This window comes from Rissa tridactyla, chromosome 6, assembly GCF_028500815.1.
Source record: "Rissa tridactyla isolate bRisTri1 chromosome 6, bRisTri1.patW.cur.20221130, whole genome shotgun sequence".
Lineage (NCBI taxonomy): Eukaryota > Metazoa > Chordata > Aves > Charadriiformes > Laridae > Rissa > Rissa tridactyla.
Window position 1 is genome coordinate 55,275,684 of NC_071471.1, and position 22,087 is coordinate 55,297,770.

At 36.5% G+C, this 22,087-nt stretch overlaps 1 protein-coding gene across 4 annotated transcripts in view; it reads left to right on the forward strand.

Moving 5' to 3' along the window:
• The window catches only part of MYOF (myoferlin), a 70,785-nt gene extending 52,110 nt beyond the window's left edge, over positions 1-18,675 (forward strand). For 2 of the 4 annotated variants that reach the window (XM_054206653.1, XM_054206654.1), the window contains 22 exons: positions 954-1,135; positions 1,248-1,406; positions 1,563-1,661; positions 1,960-2,121; positions 2,667-2,832; positions 3,433-3,509; positions 7,274-7,285; positions 8,555-8,653; positions 9,309-9,434; positions 10,195-10,350; positions 10,461-10,552; positions 11,259-11,429; positions 11,955-12,103; positions 12,326-12,465; positions 13,436-13,524; positions 13,610-13,705; positions 14,306-14,447; positions 14,747-14,846; positions 15,400-15,593; positions 16,620-16,729; positions 17,084-17,231; positions 18,016-18,675. In XM_054206653.1, coding sequence (XP_054062628.1) covers positions 954-1,135; positions 1,248-1,406; positions 1,563-1,661; positions 1,960-2,121; positions 2,667-2,832; positions 3,433-3,509; positions 7,274-7,285; positions 8,555-8,653; positions 9,309-9,434; positions 10,195-10,350; positions 10,461-10,552; positions 11,259-11,429; positions 11,955-12,103; positions 12,326-12,465; positions 13,436-13,524; positions 13,610-13,705; positions 14,306-14,447; positions 14,747-14,846; positions 15,400-15,593; positions 16,620-16,729; positions 17,084-17,231; positions 18,016-18,051 — 2,705 coding nt within the window. In that variant the 3' untranslated portion in view covers positions 18,052-18,675. Of the gene's footprint in view, positions 1-953; positions 1,136-1,247; positions 1,407-1,562; positions 1,662-1,959; positions 2,122-2,666; positions 2,833-3,432; positions 3,510-4,984; positions 5,042-7,273; positions 7,286-8,554; positions 8,654-9,308; positions 9,435-10,194; positions 10,351-10,460; positions 10,553-11,258; positions 11,430-11,954; positions 12,104-12,325; positions 12,466-13,435; positions 13,525-13,609; positions 13,706-14,305; positions 14,448-14,746; positions 14,847-15,399; positions 15,594-16,619; positions 16,730-17,083; positions 17,232-18,015 lie in introns of those variants that run through there. The other 2 variants (XM_054206656.1, XM_054206655.1) reach the window with 2 other exon arrangements.
• The last annotated feature ends 3,412 nt before the right edge of the window (positions 18,676-22,087 follow it).

Consider the following 22,087-nt stretch of genomic DNA (forward strand, 5'->3'; position numbering starts at 1 on the left):
TTAGTGCTGTTTCCTGAAATGGGGGGTGGGGGTGGGGGGTGGGGGTGTACAGCTGCCTGTGTACATTTGATCTTATTTCAATATGCAGCACTTAAAAGCAATACAAAGAAACAAAAATAAGTGCCTCTAATTTGCATATGTAGAATTCAAGATAGATACCTCAGATGCCATCACATATAGACTAGCATATCTACATTTTATTTTCCTCTAAACCTAGTTTGAAGATTTAGTCAAATTTTGTAGAACTCTGATCAGGTACCTAGCCAGAAGCTGTTGAAACTGACCTAAAGATCACCTTTAAGATAGCCTCTAGTCCTTAGTAATTGCAATTCCTACCGGAAATGTTAATGACCATCATCAGATACCTTCTACAGAGCTCTTGATGATTTGAAGACCTGCCAAACACTGGGCCTAGACCACTTTAGTCATTCAGCTGTTTCACAAGAAGAAATTGCTACAGATAAGCATGTTTGAAACCAAAACTTGATCTGAGCAATATAGCCTGGGAGAATTTGTTGTTTGGCAACTAGTCAGAACTAGAATGATTTTTTTGTATTATTTATGAGGTTGTACAATTGTATATCAATGGAGACAATAAAAAAAAAGATTCTACAGACAACATTTAAGAGGAGATTAATATAGCCAGTGTTTTGGTTTAGTTTTCAGGTTCTCTTTCTGATTTGCAAGTTGTTTTACCATTTTCATGTATTACTCTATTAACCAAGACTTGTATAAAGGCAGCTATTTAGTAATCAAATGGAATTTGCTCTATTAAATGTAAATTATGTGTATGTGTGGGCTTTTGTTTTATATAGAATGGCTTATAGAACTGGTAATGACAGAAGAAATATAACATACTAGATTTGATAACAATTGTGCTTGTGTACCTAATGGTTTGATGGGGTTTTGTTTATCTGTAACTATATGCTTTTAATCTTTGTGTGATATTTCAGATCCGTATGCTCATGTTTCTTTCCTCCATCAAAGCAAAACAACTGAGATAATTCATTCAACTCTAAATCCTACATGGGACCAAACTCTCATATTTAATGAAATTGAGATCTATGGGGACCCACAGACTGTAGCCCAAAACCCACCAAACGTTGTTATTGAACTTTTTGACAGTGACCAAGTGGTAGGTGAATGTTTTTTACCCTTTTTATTTTAAATAAATAAAATTAATAGAAATAAATTTTCTATTAATTGGCAATAACGTTAATGGCTATGATTGCCATTTTTGGCTGCAGGGTAAAGATGAATTCCTTGGAAGAAGCGTTTGTTCCCCCATGGTCAAATTGATCCCAGAAGAGGACAACACACCAAAACTGCTCTGGTATCCTGTAACAAATAATGGCAAAGCTAGTGGAGACATTCTTTTTGCTGCAGAACTTATTTTGAGGGACAAGGTGTATATTTCTTATACATCCATATTTTTGTGTGTATATATAATAAAATGTGATATATTATATATCGTTTCATGGTGAGGCATAATGTGAAGAATTGCCTTAATACTTATTTAAGGAAGATGAGAGAAACTAATACTCATGTTTGTGTCTTAACAGGGTGGCACCAACCTTCCAATTCTTCCATCACAAAGAGCACCAAAGCTTTACATGGTTCCTCAAGGAATCAGACCAGTAGTTCAACTCACTGCTGTTGAGGTAAAGTTTATTCTTAGACAAACTGAATACAAGTACAGTCATCTCATCCTCTAGATAGTAAGTCTGTGTATTTGCTACTGTGTGTGTCATAGTGAGAAATACGGGGGATTATTTTCTTTTAAGTATTTTTGAGTTTCATTTTTTCCATTAAATTTCCTAGAACCACCACCTTGAAATATTTTGCTGGTCACATTTTATTATTGAAAAGACTTCATTTGTTCATTCCTACTTTTTGAGTATCATATTAAGCATATTGATATCTCTCCCACTTTTGCTTATATTGGATTTTATTTTACAGATTCTGGCTTGGGGGTTGCGAAACATGAAAAACTACCAACTGGCACCTGTTATGTCTCCAAGTCTCATTGTGGAATGTGGGGGTGAAATGGTGGAATCCGTGGTGATCAAAAACCTCAAAAAGACACCAAATTTTCCATCTTCTGTTCTCTTCATGAAAGTTGTACGTTGCAAAAAACTATATACCAGCTACCTATACCAACATCAGTTATCCCATGCTTTTAAAGGTCAAGGATTTGTTATGCAAGAATGAACCAAAAATACTTGCACATCCTTTTTTGACTTAAGAAATTTGTCAAGCCTGAAAATTCTAAGATCATGTAAACATGTCTGTAGAGTTGTTGATAAATTATAGAATTTTATATGCACAATCCAGTGCAGTATATATATATTTATTTGAAAAGGCATCAATTTACCTGCTGATGTGTGGCTACTTTCCTACTGCTAGGATAGGAACTGTGCAAGAGTCAAGAAAATTCAAGATTTGAGGCAATTAAAATTATTCTTACTGACTTCTGTTGAATCATAATATAAGGTTAGAAATTTTCATTCACCATACAGCTATAGAACATAGCAGTTCTTCTATGTAGTAGTAGTTTAACGTAGTAGTAGTTAAATAAATGAAGTAACAGCTCTAATTTAGGGGAGAAATCTTTATTCTTCATTTTCCTTCTGCATTATAAACAAACTCTAACCTCTCATTTTTAGCTTTTGCCAAAAGAGGAGTTATACAGTCCATCTCTTGTTATTAAAGTAATAGACCACAGACCATTTGGACGGAAGCCCATCGTGGGACAGTGTACTATTGATTTATTGGAAAGCTTTCGCTGTGACCCCTACACTACTAAAGAAGACATTGCACCACAACTGAAAGGTAGACCGTTCTACTTTCTTACGCGATGCTAGAGTAACCTGTCTTCGGTGTTTACTCTTCACATAGTGTACTGATGAACAGCCGTCTCATGTTGTTACTTATTTGTAGTTATCTGAAAGAAAAAAAAAAATCTAACTCAGAGTATTAAGAAGAGCAATATTCTGTGGAATATGGGAGGGCACAGTGCAAAGGCAAGTGCACTCTCAGACTGAGTGTACTAGTTCCCTGAAGTTCCTCTTCAGTATCAACTTGGAATTGAACTACCTGCAGATCACCCCTGCACCAAGTACCAAAGTAATGATCCAGTATTCCAGCAAGAATTCTCTGAACACGATGCTGAGATTTTCCTCTATATTTTTTCCAAGTTTTACTCTTTTTTAAATTCTAAATATCTGCGAAATGTCTGCATATCCTGCACAAAAATATATCGTGTATTTTTAGCAAAAAATGGCAACTAATTGCTTTCTTTAGAGGATCAAATATTCAGCCAATTAATTATTTTACATCTTCTGTAACTGTTTGAGTTTCAAATCTGATGGAAATGTTTAGTAAGATATTTTTCCTATGCCATATTGCCTTAATAAAATCTTTGGCTTACAGTTAGTCTACTCTCTGCTGCACCTCGCCAGGATACAGTAATTGAAATGGAAGACGCACAGCCACTGCTAGCAGCTCAGGTAATCTTTGAAATTTGATGCTGGACTTTCTTCTTCAGATCTGTGATTTCTGAGAAACTATCTAGACAGCAAAATTGTCAGACACATATGCAAACTTCTCGAAAGCCAGATGGAACAAAGTTACTTTGTGACAGGAAGGCAAAGGAAATATGTTAATAATTTTGACCTCTGTTTTCATACAGTAAACATCAAACTATAGCTTTTTGTGCATGGTAAAGTTCACCCAGTAGCTTAAGAACGAACTCGTTTGTTCAATAGCTGCTGAAAGTATATGACAGAGCATTACCCACTTGTCCACTGGTGATAGGTACAGCAGCCTGATCTTGCACAGACTGTGCAGTTCTAAATAAAGGAGCTAGAAGTAGGCGTGTGCTTTGTACAGAATCAAAGGGTACAGAATCAAAGCCATGGTAACACAGACCTTCAGCTGTTCATTTTATCAGTCATAGCTTTGCCTCTCTTACCGTGAAGTCATCCGAAACTGATGCTGCCAAAACAATTTTTGCTGCACAAACACCTTTTTTCTTTCCTTTTCTGTTGTGCCTTGTGAATCTCTCTACTGCTCCGATTCTTTCAGGATCACCTTAGGACAATTTTACTTTCCAGGTAAAAAATCATTCATCTTGCAGAATTTTAACCTTGAGTTGAAACATGAGTGAAGACAAATTCCAGACAGTACATTTTCAAGGAAAAATTTTCATTTATTTTAGGACTGTAAAATGTTCCCCTTATCTAGAAATATTTTTAATAAATTTCTGGTGGACCGTTATTTTAAGGGAGGCACAAAAGTTATGCTGTTTAATATAGTCATTTTGCAGGCTTCTAATCCACAACTTTGATTTTTCAAAAATGCAGATTTTTTTGTTAGGGAGGTCCCAAAGTAAATACTACTGAATTTAAACTTTCAAACTCTCATTGCTGTTTGAGTACGTTATTGACTGCATAGTTCTTCTTTCATTTCTTCTTCTGTACCTTAATGTAATGATATTCAGACTCTCATAGACCATGTTCTACTATTTACTTTTATCATACATGTAAATTGTCCTTTATATTTCAGTTAGAACAGTATCTTTTACCTGAATTAGGCCTTCTGTTCTAATATAAACGTTTTATAGCTGATACAGAGAATTTTTATTTCCTTTAAAAATTTTAAGAAAAGAGATGGAAAAAATAAAGAACACAGCACTTTGAACCAACTGGCATAACGGATTGAATTGGTGTATTTGATTTCAACTACAAGAGGGAAATTTTTAAATGCTATATAAGGTGAAACACAATTTCTTTTAGCTTGACATCACCCAAAACAAATATATTATAATGCTAGGTACAGTGATAGCATCAATATGAGAGAGGAAATAATAATCAGAACAATTTAAAGTGAAATAAGTACAACTGTGGGAAGTGAAAGTGCTATGCAGACAACACCCTGAGGACACAAAATGCCAAAATTTCATCAATTACGTTCCAATTTCCAGTGTTTAAGCAGTATGTCAACAGCACTCAGCAAAATGGCTTCTCCAACAACAGTGCATGTATGTATGTACCAGATGGGGCTCGGATGGGGGAAGAATGTTAATGTGCTGTGGTCATGAGGCTGTACTTCTCTTGGCAATTATTCCTTAGAGAGATTTTGGAGGAGATGATGCTCATAAGTCTAGTAGGATTACTAACAAATATTATGGTATCCTCCTTCTGAAAATCTTACTAGGTGTGTACAATACGTATGAAATATTTAAAAAAATTGTTGCGTGTCAGCTTATTTGGACTCCATGTACTAAAAGCGCAAAAATCAACAGGAATTATTTAACCACACTATTAATATTTAAACTTTGTTTAAAACTTTACTTTCTGGAGATTAAAATAAATTTACAGTAAATAAAATTCTAACTTTTCTAGGGATCCACTATAGCTCTTCATTTTTTTTATACAATTTCAAGACGTTCAAAAAGCTAATAGTTCAGCGTTAGTGTCTTGAAGACTTCATGTGTAACTATCTACAGTGAAGTCACTGGGCATATTAAAAAATGGGCAGTAACCATTACATGATCTTTACCATGTGAATATTTCACTCCAAAATCTCAAATTTATTTCTTTTTATATGGCATTTTATTCTGTGTTTTGGCATTCTGTGAGCACATCCTGCTTACCAGTTTTTGTAACAATAATGTTTCCAAATATTGAAGACTCATCATTTGCTTTGGGAATTTTTAAAGAAGGTCTTAAGGTTTTGATTATTTTTTTTTTCTTAACCTCTTCTTCCTAAAGCTACAAAGTGCACTGTTTGAAGAGACATTTGAAGGTATATCAAGGGGAAAACAAATAAACAAAAAAAACCAAACACCCCCTCCCTATTTAAATTCTAAACAGTATGCTTTGATGAAAGATTCAGAGTTCTAAACAATATGTTTTGTGAAAAGGCTCCAAATTGAGAGTTTAAATTATTATTGCATAGTTATGCAAGATACCCTTCATGTTGTCAGCATTACAAACGTTATGTTTAAACACTGTGTTTAAACAAAGTCAAATTTAAATATGGCAAAGTGTTCAAAATTACCTCATGAATTCTGCCTGTAAGGTTTGCAAATCACTAATGATATGGGTTCTGAGAATAAATCACTCCAATTTCCTACAGAAAATCTCACAGTCCCATGCAAATCTGAAAAAATTCTGCTGCATTTCTGATTTGAAGTTAGACAAGGCTACTAAAGTACAGTAGACCCAAACATCCCAGCAAGATAATGACTTAGAGAATAGAAATGGGAGTAAATTAGTATGATATACCAGAGTGATGTCCTAACCTATTGATGCATTTGGCTTGTACTCATAAAAGGTTTCGCATATTTCTTCTGCTTTGCACAAAAAATTACGGATTATGCCTTTAACTTAAAACACAAGGTATCACAAATCACACTTGCTAATCATTGCTTCCAAATGGGATGCATGATGCTTGCTCTTAATGGACTATCTGGTCATAATTACGGTATCTGTGATTTAACAGGTGAAGCGTTTTGGATTGTGCAGATTGTTATTACACTTACACGGATAAATCTATAGACAAATATACTGGTTGTTACTGTAATTTATAATTCTTCATATTTTTTCAGACTCCTGAAAATCCACAGCCTGTAAACAATTGAAAAACAAGGAAAAAGGAAAAGGCTGTTGAACATTAGCGAATTGTTTTATAAAGAAGCAAATATTCAAAATGTGCAAAAAAATAATTTGCATTTTATGTATGTGAAATTTGTTTGGAAAAGAATCTCTGGAGTAGATTCAGTTTTGTAAATGCTCTTAAAAATTTTTTCATCTGCAATAAATCAGATCCAGTGCTCTCGGCAACCACAGTTGAAAGCAGGAAATCATGCTACTGTGGAAATCAATAAATAGAATCCAGAGTGTAACACTGCAGCGATACAATAAGAAAACCAAACTTCTCTCAGTTTTGCTTTGTTATGTGAAGAACAAAGCACAAGGTGATAATATCTTCCGGTCCTGAAAACTTGCTTTTTTAAATTTACATATATATGCTCCAGTTTAATACCTAGGACATACTGACAGCTGCAAAAAAATAAGTTAAACACATGGTGTCTGAATATGCTTCAAAAGTATTTATAAGTTATTGACGTTAAGAACTTACTTTACATCCACACTATATACAAAACCTTAACCTTTAAAGCCTATTTAACTGTATAAAATTCTACAAATCATATCCTTACTCTTGTTTTTATTTTGTTCTTTTTTTATGAATTGATCCTCATGAGCAGCTTACAGAAAAGGTAATGTATACTACTTTTAAAAATCGACACATTGCTTTCTTGTAAATGAGATCTCCAGCTGAAAATTGGTGTATCATACTGCCTCCTAAATTAGTGTTTTAAGTGTAATCTCTGAAAATGTTTGACGTAAAACCCACCATTAACTTGTAAAATGGTAAATTTAGGAAAAATATGCAAGACTGCAATAATAACCTCTAGATATTAAAAAATAACCCCAAAACCTCTTATTTAATGATTTGTATAATACTTTAAGACTCTCTTTAAATCCAAACAGTATTAAAGATTTTTTCAAATTTACACGGTGAATGAATACTATTCATTACCAACTGAAGTACGTTTTCGGGGCAAATAATTATATTATGCAATCCCTATGGATAAATACAGAAAATAGCATTCTGTTGAACAAAGTGATTATCAGGCTCAAATAAATAAAAATATAAAAAACTTCACAGAAATAGTCTTAGTGGAATGTATAGATTGCTAGCATCTAGGGCTTCATGGGCCTCACTGAAGCAGTATTTTTTAAGAGGGCAAGACTCACTGCTCCTTCTTTTCCAACTGCATTTGGTAAACCTTAAGGTAGATCTCCAGCTGCAAGATTCTGTCACAATACAATCTCCACTGGTTTTAATGGAATGATGTATGGTTAGAGCAGTTACGGGTCTGTCCCAGTGTTATATAGCAACAGTTTTGAGTTAAAAGGGAATGCTGAAAGCAAACTAGCACATTTATGCCTCAGGAGAAAGATTTCAAGGTGTCCACTGTAGTTTTTACACTCATGCAATTCCCGTAGTGAATACCAGGAATGATGGCGTTTTTCCTGAACAGCTGAAACAATGACTGCACCAGCCAAGTGCATGTTCACTTCCTCTGCCTTGAGTGCTGTAGAAGTAGGTGGACAGGCTGTGCTGCACTGCCAGGAGATGCAGGAGAAAAATACACCCACCTCCTGAAACCAGTCCTTTGAGATAGGTATCTAGATACCAGTAATTAATTGCTTGCTTGGAGATCGCTGGCTGTTGACTGTCAACGCAGCTGGATTATAGACTAGATACTTAAACCTGGCTAAGAGAAATTGCATCTTTTTAACCTTAATATTTACATTCTAATTCTCTTTCAGATGAACCTTTAATATTACTTAACTGATAATAAGTTTTAGAGTATACTATCTTTTAGTATGCTTAACTGTTCATTGTTTCTCCTGTACAGCCTGATATGAAAGAGGCTTTATCTCCCAATAAAAGAATTTTTTATTTGCTTTTCTTTCAGGAGGAAGAAATTGTTGATTGGTGGAGCAAATTTTATGCTTCAGTAGGAGAATATGAAAAATGTGGACAGTATATTAAAAAAGGATATGACACTTTAAAGGTATAGCTCAGGATAAAGTAAATTAACGTATCTCAATGTTTATAGGCCCAAAACCTGGTCAGAGCTGGGCCCTTTGTTTTTTTTAAATGCTCTTCAAAATTTAACTGTACATGATTTCATGTAAAGGACCATTACTAATTCACGTGGTGACATGAAGGTTTTAAGAAAAGATATCTTTGCTGCTTTTCTACCGAACTACACTCATTAAGAGATGTATTCAGAGTTTAATCTAACCTTCAGTCAAATGGAATTTTACTCTTGATTTCTTTGGGTGCCAGGCAGATCCTAAATAAACTTATACATTGAGTAAGTATGAACACAGAGGCTCAGTACTTTTACCGTCTGTTGGTTAAAAGTTGAAGCCAGACCACTTTCACTTCTCATCTAATACACCTAACGAAGAAAGTAAAGATAAGCTTGTAGAATGCTATTTACTCTGTTTTTAACAAGGCCTAAATGAAGCTTGATGGCGTATTCTCCAAACATTGCATTTGCTTCCACTTCGATGTAAAAATAGTTCCAAATGCTTTGGTTCCTTAAGATATTCCATCAAACGCACAATACAGTTTGCAGTGCCACAACGGTGGAGCTGATATGTATGATAATTTCTAAACTGTGCTTTTTTCATTTTCCTTTTTCTTGTATTTTTTTTAAGGTGTACGACTGTGAATTGGAAAAAGTACCTGAATTTAATAGCTTAACAGATTTCTGTGATACATTTAAGCTATACAGAGGCAAATCTGAGGACAGTGATGATCCGTCAGTGGTTGGGGAATTCAAGGTAAAGTTCAGATAACAGGCAATAACCAAATGCTAGATACAGTCTCCTGTATGTAAACCACGACAGCAGTTATGTGGGTAAGTCTACATGCAAGCATTTCAGTTTAAACATGGATGGCATGCGTTATATGGGCAATAGATGCTCGTAACTGCTTAGGTACAGGCCCTTCTTTTTCAAGGAAGGTACAGCTACACATTGCTCACACTAAATGTCATACGTGTTAATTGAAAAGAAATCTCATTCCTGCTAATCTTCCCTGGTACCCGTGGAAGAAAACCTTCCCAGATAACCTCTTGAACAGGGCTAAATCTTCACCTGCAGATGTTCTGACCAAAGCATGTTTTTAGAATGAGTTTGGAATAGATTCTGTCTATGACTTTTAAAGATTAAATTAATGTTAACATTGTATGTAAAAAACAAAACAAAAAAAGCTCCAAACCCCAAACTTTAAATGATGCTTTTGGAGAGGGAAACAAATACAAAGTATGTGTTACATATTCTCAACTGGAGCAAACTGAGTAATTGTATTGTAATCAAAAGAACCGTATTGATTTAAATCAGCTAAGGATATAACCTTGCCTTTGTAGTAAGTCTTTTACTAAAGTAAAACACAAGACTTCTAAGTGAGTGTGGCTCAGGCTATAATTTTGCTCTTCCTATATAGAACAGAGCGTGTATGTGTGGGATAAATAAGAAAAGACAAACCTAGCAGAATCACCTTTCCACATTTATCTTGACTGAGTCTTTATATTATTTTTAGGGATCCTTTAAAATCTATGCGTTACCTGACGATCCCGCTATTCCACCTCCTCCTCGCCAGTTCCGTGAGCTACCAGACAGTGGGCCTCAGGAGTGTATTGTGCGAATTTATATTGTTCGAGCTTTGCAGCTTCAACCCCAGGATAATAATGGGCTGGTGAGACTTTTTGCTTTTCGAATGTCTGTAAGCTAACTCTGGTGTAGTATATTTTAAATAAAGCTAGTCTTGATAACTATTTCTTAATATTTTTTTCTTATTTTAAATAGTGTGATCCTTATATAAAAATATCCCTAAGTAAAAAAGTAATTGAAGACAGAGATAATTATATCCCTAATACTCTCAACCCAATTTTTGGCAGGTAAGAAATTTTTTTGTATTTCCATTTTATTGTATTTTAGAATGTTTTCCTATTTTTTAAGATGTGTATGTGTATAGAATACAGAGAAGGTTTTAACTCCAAAAACTACTTGGATGTCTCGATGAGTAATCAGCTTAACACGTATTCCCAGTACACTGGCCCTTTCCTTCAAAGGCTAATGATATCTTTGAAATACGTGAATAGAAAAATGCAAATTAGGAATGGAGAGGTTGCATCGTCTTTATAATCACTAATGAAAATTCTGGGTCTGGTTTGGTGTCCAGAGCTAGAAGAGGATTTTGATAAATTAGAAAGTTAGGAGAGGAGGACTAGAAGGATTATAAAGAGTTTGGAAAGCACACTTCACAATGACGTGCTACAGGATTTCAGTATTTCAGATTATGCAAAGAAATAGGCAGCAAAGAGACCTGATTACAGGTACAAAATACTTTCAAAATTCCAAGGTTTTCCAGAATTATTCTGGAAGTCAAAGTTAAAAAGTTCGATTAGAAATAAAGCAAACAAACAAAAACATGCAGAGAATAATTAACCATGGAGTACTTTACCTCAAGGGTAATGGATTCAGCAGCTGTAGAAACCATGAGGCTGCATATCTTGAAAGTAAATTCAGAGAATTAGCAAAAGAATTTCTAATTCAGAGAATCAGAAAAGAGCAAATAGCATTAACTGGACGTTTTTTGTTTAGAATGTATGAACTCAGCTGCTTCTTGCCTCAAGAAAAGGATCTGAAAATTTCTGTCTATGACTATGACACATTGACTCGTGATGAAAAAGTGGGTGAAACCATAATTGATCTTGAGAACAGATTCCTTTCTCGTTATGGATCTCACTGTGGCATCCCACAGCAGTACTGCATGTAAGTCATTTTGTCTATTGAAAATTTTTATCTGTAAGATCTAGTATCCAGTCTCTGTAAAAAATCTGGGCTTCCTTCATCTTAATTATATGGTTAAAAAACAACGCTATGGCTTCTCATGGGTATTTGTTGTGCTCACTTCATCATCTGAATTCCAAGTTAAGCTGCAAAGTCTCCAGAAGAGCCTTGACTGAAAACCATCATGTCAAACATTTTAATATTCTATTTATATGGTAATGTGTGTTATTTCTGTCCAGATAACATACACTTAACAGAATTTTCTGACCTATTCATGGAAATAAATATGAAAGCACCTGTTAGCATAAATTATTTTGATATGTAAAGAAAAAAGCACTCTGTCTTGGAAGGTAATTGAGCTGTTACAAAATTATGTCACTCTATCAAACTCAAGTGGCCCCAATCTAGGCAGTTACAGTTACAGCTGCCCTTTCTGGATTAGTTTAATAAATACATACCCTGAATGGTGAATAATTTTAGGATGTGTTTCTGTTGCTTTCCTAAAAGTTCAGGTGTGAATACGTGGCGTGATCAACTAAAACCAACCCAGTTATTGCAAAATGTAGCCAGGTTTAAAGGCTACACTCCTCCTGTCCTCTCAGAGAACGGCAGAAAGATTAACTATGGGGGACGAGACTACACTTTGGAGGAAGCTGGTGAGCTTGTTCACTTATATTTCTGTCTTAACTTCATATTGATACAAATAATAAAACTTTTCAGTTATTTACGGAAAATTAGAAAAATAATTTGATTTTTTAAAATGTTGGGCACAGTTTTCTGCTCAATTTTAAATATCTGGTTTTAAGTTTTTTTTAAAAAGTTCAAATTCAAATTCTGTTTCATGAGCCCTTATTCTTTTTCCATTTCTTTTATTTCAGAAGCTAACAAAATTTTGCATCAGCATCTTGGTCCAGGTGAAGAGCGGCTAGCTCTTCATATCCTCAGAACCCAGGGTTTGGTACCCGAACATGTGGAGACAAGGACCTTATACAGCACCTTCCAGCCCAATATCTCACAGGTACTACAAACCGGTTTACTTCTGGTTTCTTGAATGCAGAAATGGAGCACTCCTATATTTATATCATGTTGTCAATTAAGTGGTATCATTCAGATGGAAGAGGCTACAAATTATGATTACTTGGCTGAGAAACTGAAGCAGGTTACTCTAGAAACAACAAAATGCAGTTATGTTTTGCCATTAAGACCCCCAAATGACACCTTAAACACTGATAGAGTGGAAATTGGGAAAGACTTATTTATTACTTTGTTACTGAAATAAATGGGAACATGTGTTTATTACCTCACTAACAATAAAGGAGACAGCCTGGCTCAAGAGGTTCCTAGCTACATTCAACAAATGAGACCAAACTTGTCATTTCTCTATAGGTCCAGAGGTGCTAGTAAACTAGTCTTATACTGGACCTCTCTGTTAGAGAGGAACAAAGGCTAACATTTGTTTTGCAGCATTTACTAACTCTCCAGTGGTTGTTTTTTTAAGACAGTTTCTGCAGCAACCAGCAAACTTATCTGCAAAAATAAAGCGGCTTGCATTTGAAATAAAGTATAAAATCTGCAGTGGTTGCCTTATTTCAGAGTCTAGTTAAGGGGACTGACCATCTACACTGGATAGGCCACTAGCTGCAAACTGTCAGACACGTGTGACACTGTACTTAATGCCACCTGTGAGAGAACAGAAACTTGGACCTACAGGATGAGAACTACTTAGGCACGTGACTTGCAGTGAATTCACTAGAAATTAACATCCCCACCATCTTCTGAATTCTTGGCATTGTTCATTTGAAGAAGCTTATACAACGTGAGGGATTGGGCTTCCTCCTACCTGAAGTCTGTAGAAGTTCTGACATTGGTAACATGAGTGTGCTGTGCTTTGTGGCTAAAATTAACACTAAGCATGTCAAGTAAGCACTTCCATGGAATTACCATGACAAACCTGTATGCAACAAACAATCCCTTCTCCCCTGCTACAGGGAAAGCTCCAGATGTGGGTTGATGTTTTCCCCAAAAGCTTAGGACCACCAGGCCCTCCCTTCAACATCACTCCCCGAAAAGCCAAGAAGTGAGTATCTGTATATACTACACGCCACCTGGCAGCCCTGACAAAAGCAATTCAATTCTCTTTCCCCAAACATATTCTCTCCTAGGTATATCTTGCGGGTGATTGTCTGGAACACCAAAGATGTCCTTCTGGATGAAAAGAGCATCACAGGGGAAGAAATGAGTGACATTTACGTAAAGGGGTATGAGCACCTTGTCATGTAATGCTTACAAATGAATGATGTTCAGAATGTCCTGGGAATGCCTAGACCATGGGATCCAAAGATTATTTGGTTCAGCCAAGTCAGTGCACACTACAGCCTCTGAAATAGTGCTAACCTCAGAGAAGTACAGAAGTATTATAAGATAAAGCATGACCATTTAATGTGCAGTGAAAGATCCCAGAAGTTCATCTCTTGAGATGGGAAGCAACTGAAAAGACAGTGAGTTAGTTTTGGTGATGCATAACCTGGATTCTTACTTTTATGTTTCCTAGTCTTAATGTAAAAAGTTAAATAGAAATCAGAGAAATATACTACTAGGCTATTGATCTTCTTTCTCCTAAAAAAGAAATAAAAAACCCCAGCCAACAACTCACCACTGATATAGTACTGGTTTTAGCAGATCAGAAATTCAGTTCAGATGTTCCTATTTACAGTGCCAAATTGAAAGCAAACTGAGAAAGGGTGTGAAAGACTCTCCAGCCCTCTTATGGCTTGTTTGCAACCACTTAATGACATGGTTACAGTACAAACAAGCACCAGTGTAATCCCACTGCAAACACCAGACACATCTATTTTCAGATGGATGCCTGGTAATGAAGAAAATAAGCAGAAAACCGATGTCCACTACCGTTCATTGGATGGTGAAGGGAACTTTAACTGGAGATTTGTTTTTCCTTTTGACTATCTCCCAGCAGAGCAACTCTGTGTAGTTTCCAAAAAGGTAAGATTTCTAAAGATTTCAATACTTAGAATACAGATTGTAATTAATCCGATAATTTTGTACCTACATATTGAAAGAGACAGTTTGGCTCAGTTCTGCATACTTTTGAACAGATTCAATTTTGCCTTTCAGCCAGGAACAATACACTGGCAACAAAAGCAGTCTCGTCTTAGCAAGGGCAAGATTAGATTCTGAATAATTCCACCAACCCCAGAATTCACAAGTACTAACAGACCACAGCTCTTAATTTTCGTCAGTAATTTTAAAAAGGTGCTTGGATTTTGTTTTTAAAATTTTAGGAACATTTTTGGAGTCTTGACAAGACAGAATTCAGAATCCCACCCAAACTCATCATTCAGATATGGGATAATGACAAGTTCTCCTTGGATGACTATCTGGGTAAGACTTCTAAGAAAAGAATTATTCTTGTCTCAAAGAAAGAGATAAAACCAAACAATTTTAAACTATCACATAAGGATTGTGTTTACAAAGTGAGCCACTGAGCATGCAGATACACTCCTGCTTTCCCACACAGTGCAGGGTTACTTGTGCTCGCGAACGAATGAGTGAATTAAAGTTAGATAAATCACGCATTTAACTATCAGAAATTACATTAGTATTATATTGCTATTTGGCTATCTTCTGTTTACTTGTGTGGGGAAAAAAACCTCTTAAAAATCAAGTGATCTTGCATTAAAAAAGGGGGAGGAGAGCTTGCTAAGTCCAATTTATCAACATCAGTGCTTTCAACGCCAGCAAGATGGGCTTAAACACAGCCTGATGTGTCCCACTTCCCGGCCCCACAACATCCTTAGACAAACAAGAATGTAATGTGTATGCTGATTGTTTTTCCTGTGTAACATGTTTAGAGATAGGAAAGGTTGATGTTGAGCCACTGTGCTGTATGGTTGGTTGTGTTATGTGGTGTTTGTTTTCTTTATCCATCTCCTAGGCTTTGTGGAACTTGATTTACACAAAACAATCATTCCAGCAAAAGTTCCAGAGAAGTGCAATATAGACATGATTCCAGAGTACAAGGCGGAGAGTTCCCAGAAGGCTCCCCGGACCGCTTCTCTCTTTGAACAGAAATCCATGAAAGGATGGTGGCCATGTTATGTTGAAAAGGATGGGTCCCGTATTTTAGCGGTATGATTATTACTTCTTTAACAAGTACTTGAAACATACTCACCTTGCTTTTCAAATTATAAAGAAAGACTATAAAGAGTCCCCCACTTAGCTGTTAGCTTTCAGTGGATAGATAGGAGGAGTAAATAGAACATTCCATGCACAAGTTCAGGAATTTTGCTCCATCAATAATTTTTTGTTTTGAAGTATGAGTTTAATACCTACATTTATTTATTTTGTTTTTAAGTCTGTTTAACTTGAAGGACTCTTGCACCAGGTTGAGTCGTGTTATCTCGCCAAAGCAGCCAACAGAGTTACTGTGTGAATGAATTTATCACGTTATTGCTTAAGAGAAACACAAGACATCCTAAATGCATTAAAGACTACAGAAAAAAGTTTAAATCCAAAGCATTTTTGTACACAGCAAATATAATTTATATACTGAGAACCCAGACTTGCTTCATGAGTACAAGGGCAATGAGAAGACCTAAAGCATTTTAACCTGTTCTGTGAAGAATATAAATGCATATTTATCACTTGCTAGAATATTAAGCCTTTCAAGTGTATCTGTTTCTTCTTTCTAATGTTTCTGCCTTTAAACTTTACTACTGGAATTGAATAAATAAGGAAAAATATTCAGAAACATCTATCAGCCATAGCATTATAAATAATGAGATCCTTAGTCATTTGGAAAAGATGCAGTCCTTCGTTTGTTCTGGAAAGAAGAGAATTGGGGTTTTTTTGCTCTTGAGAGAAAAGAACTGGTTTTGTTTAGCTAAATTGGAAAAAAAACAACGTATAGCTTAAAACAGAACTACAAATTAATTAACAGAACCATTTTATGTACTGTGATTTTCTTTTTCTATTTGTCATTCTCTAATGCTTTGTTGTGACTCTGTCATAGTGCAGAAATAAATGTATTTTGAGAAGGAAAGGGAAAACACACAGATACACACAATGAGCTGATCCTAAACTGTGCTGTACAAGTACCAAACAAGTATTATTAGTGCTGTTTCAAGCTTGTCTCGTGTCACATGTTTTCTGAAGGGCAAAGTTGAAATGACATTGGAAGTTGTCAATGAAAAAGAAGCTGAGGAAAGGCCAGCTGGTAAAGGAAGAGATGAACCCAACATGAACCCCAAACTAGACCTACCAAAGTAAGATATTTTTCTCTGACTAGCTTGAGAAATATGTATTATCTAGCTACTGTGATGTTCTTGACAAACTCTGCATGCAGTAACGGATCTATTAGACATCAATGATCCTGTGCAAAAGTTCATTTACAAAAGCCAGTCTTGTTTCTTTCTGCAAGCATTAGGATAAAATGCAAGGTGGTTTCAGTATTAATGGCACGTGTTTACTGAAACTGCTATCTTACATTACAAAACTATCTCTGTTTTCTTCAACCTCCAAACTAGAGTGTTTTAATGGGTTTTTATGTGTTACATTCTCATGCTTAAGTATTCCCTGTTTTTATAGTATGAGTAATATTTGTTTCTCTCAAAATGCAGCCGACCAGATACTTCCTTCCTTTGGTTTACAAATCCTTGCAAGACAATGAAATTTATTGTGTGGCGCAGGTTTAAATGGCTCTTTTTAGGCCTTATCATCTTGCTGATTTTGCTCTTGTTTGTAGCAGTACTCCTCTATTCATTGCCGGTAAGAATTTTTAAATGTTATTGTTCTTCAGTTGTGGTATGAAGCTAGCTTATATGTGAGTCATCAAGAGGATACACTCCTTACTCGGAGGAGAGATTCTATCAACTCAGTCTTAGCAGGGAGATAAGAATTATCATAGAATCATCGAACAGTTTGGGCTGGAAGGGAGCTTTAAAGGTCATCTAGTCGCAACCCCCCTGCAATGAGCAGGGACATCTTCAACTAGATCAGGTTGCTCAGAGCCCTGTACAACCTGACCTTGAATGTTTACAGGGACGGGGCATCTACCACCTCTCTGGGCAAGCTGTTCCAGTGCTTCACCACCCTCATTGTAAAAAATTTCTTCCTTTTAATCTCCTCCCTTTTAGTTTAAAGCCATTACCCCTTGTCCTATCACAACAGGCCCTGCTACAGACAAAACAGGCCCCACAAAATGATAGGGATTATATCCTTATAGCCATAAACAATTTCAACTGATTTTTATTGAGGAAAAAAAAAATTATGTTAAAATTAACCTATTAACTAAAGATGAAGCAAATGAATGCTTTAGAAGTGTTAATAACCTACACAATTAAAAATAGTTAATAGATGGTCTAGAGTCTGGATTTCAGTCTACTTTAATCTGAAATATCTTACTCATTTTTACTGTATTTTAACTGAAATTACCATACCTTGAATACCTTCTGATCCATTTTAATATCTTAAATGTCTTTTACAAAACTAAACTGAAGTATTTTCTGTACATCTTTTTACGTCTATCGTTTCTTCCTTTCTCCCCTAACAGAACTATTTGTCAATGAAGATCGTGAAGCCGATTTAAAGAAGAGTTTTTTACTTCATCTTTTTAGATAGTAATGAGGTTTCGCCTCAGGCTGTGGACCAAATTCAGCAAGGCTCTCCATCCTTTTTATCTGCTATTATTTGGAACTGTAAAATAGATAAGTACAAATTTAACAGAGGTTAGCCAAGGTTCAAGGGGTCATGACAGGTGTTTTTATAAAACAAAGGATAAACCCCCTCATATATCATGCACATTTTTTTTACTTCAGTAGTATCTACACCTGGTAAAATTCTGACTTCCTTGCTCTTAAACTAGATTTTTCATAAAAATCACTCAGGAGGCTGCCTGCTATTGCTATCTCTATTTTTTTTTAATGCATACTTCCTGTTGAGAATTCCTTTCTATTGGGGCACGCTTTGAAACTTTGCATTTTAACTTAATGAAAAACAAGCACTACTTATGTATACTAAAAAAAGCTCACACTGCAATCAAAGAAGGATCAGACATTGTTTCTAGAAAAGTTTTCAGCACCATGCTGAGTAAAATTCTTAATTACTGCACTGTAGACTTGACAACGCTATATATGTATCTTGACAACTGCATGCGCATAGAAATAAATAATATACTGTTTACTTAGTATAATTTACAAATGTTTAAATAAACTTATCCACAAGTAAAATGCAAGTTTACAGGTTTTTTTATGTATTGCAAAACTACAATGCATTAGGTATTGTATAGTGTCTATCAGAGGATGCAATGCCACAAATCTGGACTTTAAGGTATTTTACTGTTATCTTTACAGTGAAGAATAAGGAAATACTTTTGCACAAAGTTCTAATGAATTTCTTCATTAATTAGGAAATTAATAAAGAAATGTTGAATAGTTTCACTATACTTGAATCAAAACATAAGAGGATACACAACCCAGATTCAACCCGTGTTTGAAATCTGATCTGCACATGGGAAGTATTTCATGTAGCCTGTTTCTTCTCCCTAGGCACAGTAAAGTATAATCTGCACTAAAAATCCAGTTATAGTCTGGGATTCCACCTCCCTTTTATGGAGGGCCAAAGCAGAAGCACGTCTCTGAACATTCTCTGGTGCTTGAGATGTAGAAAATTTGCAGCAGAACCTGAAATCAGCATTTTGTATGACTGCTACACTCTTGACTGGATAAAAACTTCAGCTGTCTTTAAAAAGATGACAAAAACAACTGCAAGAATGAATTAGTCTTGAATAATCTCTGCAATTGTATTTAGTGGCACACAACGCTTTCTTGTAACACAGCACTGTAAAATAAGCATACGCTTGTCAGGCAAAATAAGTAAATTATACTGACTTAATTCTGTTAAACAAGCTACATGAAATAATTTCCAGAATGTGAAGTCCCATTGGCTAGAGTGGAGCAAGCAGCAGTCATCTTGTCAAAAAGATAACAACGCCCTTATTTTTTAGTTAAGAAACTCTCAAGCATCTTGACTTATGAAAGAGAGCTCAGAGCTGGAACTAATCACCATCCAGATGGATCGTCCCTTCACTAATGACAAAATAGCACTCCAGAAATAACTGGTAATTTGCATGAGCTAATGTTTGATCATCCACTATTAAAATCTGTCTCAATCAATGCTATAAATTTGACGTACGGTGAAAATCACAGCAGCCTTATTCTCATTGTAAGACAAGAAAGCATGTTCCTTGTAAGGGTTGTAATTAGAAAGCATTTAACTTGAAAGAGCATTCCCCAGAAAACAATTATGAAATGGAGTTGAGATCTGAGCAAGCCTGTTCACCTAGCATTTAGAGAGTGGCAGGTACTGCCCTTCTGAGCTGAGTTCACCCTCTTTCAGATGCCTTTTTGTCCAAGCATGCATAGGCTTGATAGTTTCACTACAATTAGGCAATGCTATTAAAAACATAACTGAAAAGTCTGAGAAGCCATTCTGTTTCCCAGCCTGCTCCAGTAACAAACAAAAGAAAACATATGCTCACAAGAAAGAAAACGTGATCATTAATATTTACATACAATATTAGTCAAATCTGTAATCCCTGGTGTAGCTGCTGTGCGTCACTCCAACAAACAATAACTTTTTTGCCTAGTTCAAACAGTTCGCAAAGATTTAGTCCTGTGCAGGGAACAACTTTATGCTGCTCTTGTTCTGCACTGACTTTGGCCAGGACAGCTCTGTACTGCTTCAGTTGCCAGCAACTGAGGCAAACATCCTTTGAGGCCACAGAAAAAAGGGCAGAATGTAGATGTGCCTGATATCACTCTTTCTTATAACAGGAAATTACTTAACCCCAGGAACTCCTCCTCCTATGAGTTTGCTTTGCCTAACCTGATAAGCTGACATAGATTTTGGCCTGTGAGCTGATGGGGCCAGTCCAGCTGCACTCCAGTCACCAAATCCCCAGTACGCAGACTCTGTGCTTCACAGAAAAGATTATCTGGGTCTAAAGGGGCTGTAAGGAGGCTAACGGCTACTGTCACATACTTTACAACTAGACAGATTGTACAAGAAAGAATCATCATGTAGCTCAAGAAGAAAAATCTGCACCTAAACCAGCTCAGTGTAAAATAAAGAGGCAGTAAACTCATCCTCTACAAGCTGTTCTTGCATTTCTTTGAACAACCACAAGATGACATCCCAAGTCTCATGTGCTCACAAAGTCCTTCCAGTACCTCTGTTTTATTCCTATCCTAAATACATCTCACATACAGAAATGAACAAGATACATTTAATAGTTAAGGGAAAATACAGTCCCATCAAAGTCCATTGCTTCTAAGTGTATTTGGAAAGCACAGCTGTCAGCGCCTTTGGGACCTTCCTATTCTATACAAACAGAAAGTGACTCCAAGTCTGGTCCTCACCGACTTTAACGCTGCTGTACAAGTAGGATTTCCACTCTGTGCCACTGGATGCCTAAGTAGCTATTTAGCAACTTGAAGGCAGTACCAGAGAGAGATGGCAGCATTCAGTGTTGAACCTTGTGTCAACGCTAGCTCAGCTCGTAAAAGAGCACTCAGCTTTTTACACGGCACTTTCCATTGCTCAGAGTTGCGTGTCACATACAGAGACAGGGACTTGAATCAGAAAGACAATTCTCTAAAGAATGAAAATTACAAAGTTCTTTAAAAATTCATATGCAGAAAAGAAATGAGAATACACATTATGTCTGTCGAGTCTGACCATGCTCTGACCACAAAACTACCCTCTGAAAAAGTTTGTCTCCTTTGTAACCTTTGCTGTGGCTAAGAGATGAAATCCAGCAGCAAATACAAGACGAGGATCACAGTAGGGGAAAAAACCATACTTCCCTGAAGCCACCAAAATACTCTGAATGCATTGTAACTGCTCATGAAAGACTCCGAGGCAGTTCTGTTCCCAGATCTACAAGGTGTCAGGACCAGTAGAAAAAAAAAAGCACCAGGACGTTCAGAACACAGCAGGAGGTACACAGACACCTTTAGCGGAGCACCGGGACCACCAGCCACCTCAAAGGGATCCACGAGAGCCTGTACAGAGGAGAGAGGCACTTGCTGAACGCTTTTAGGGGAGCTACCTCGAGATGGTCACCGACAGACAATAAGCCTACAGCATGTCTTACACCAGCCTAAGTGCATGCCTTATACCTCACAGCTCAGGCTGCAGCAGGGTGCCAGCATCCACGTGGAATCTGCAGACCAAACAACCTCCCCTCCATTCCCTTCTGCAACAGTGCTGCTACCACAACAGGAGCGCTGAAAAGTGTTCGTTCCCTCCAACACTGCATCAGTAATGGCACGCTCAGCCAGGCAGCAGATTTGGGTCTAAACCTTTCGGGCAGAGAAGTGACCTAAACCTGCACTTCCAGTCTCCTGCGTAACTCCTATTACTGTTAAGCAATTATGGTAAAACAGAAGACACGATCACCACCATCTTCTACAAAGAAAGTGTGGGCATTCAGTGCTGCAGCTGGTTGCACTCTCAGACTGCCTACCACCTCCAGCCCAGGCCTTCAGAGATACTGAAACTTTTGGTCACAACGAAGATTAGGTGCCAATCTGCTCAGCCATAAGACACACATACTTCCAGAA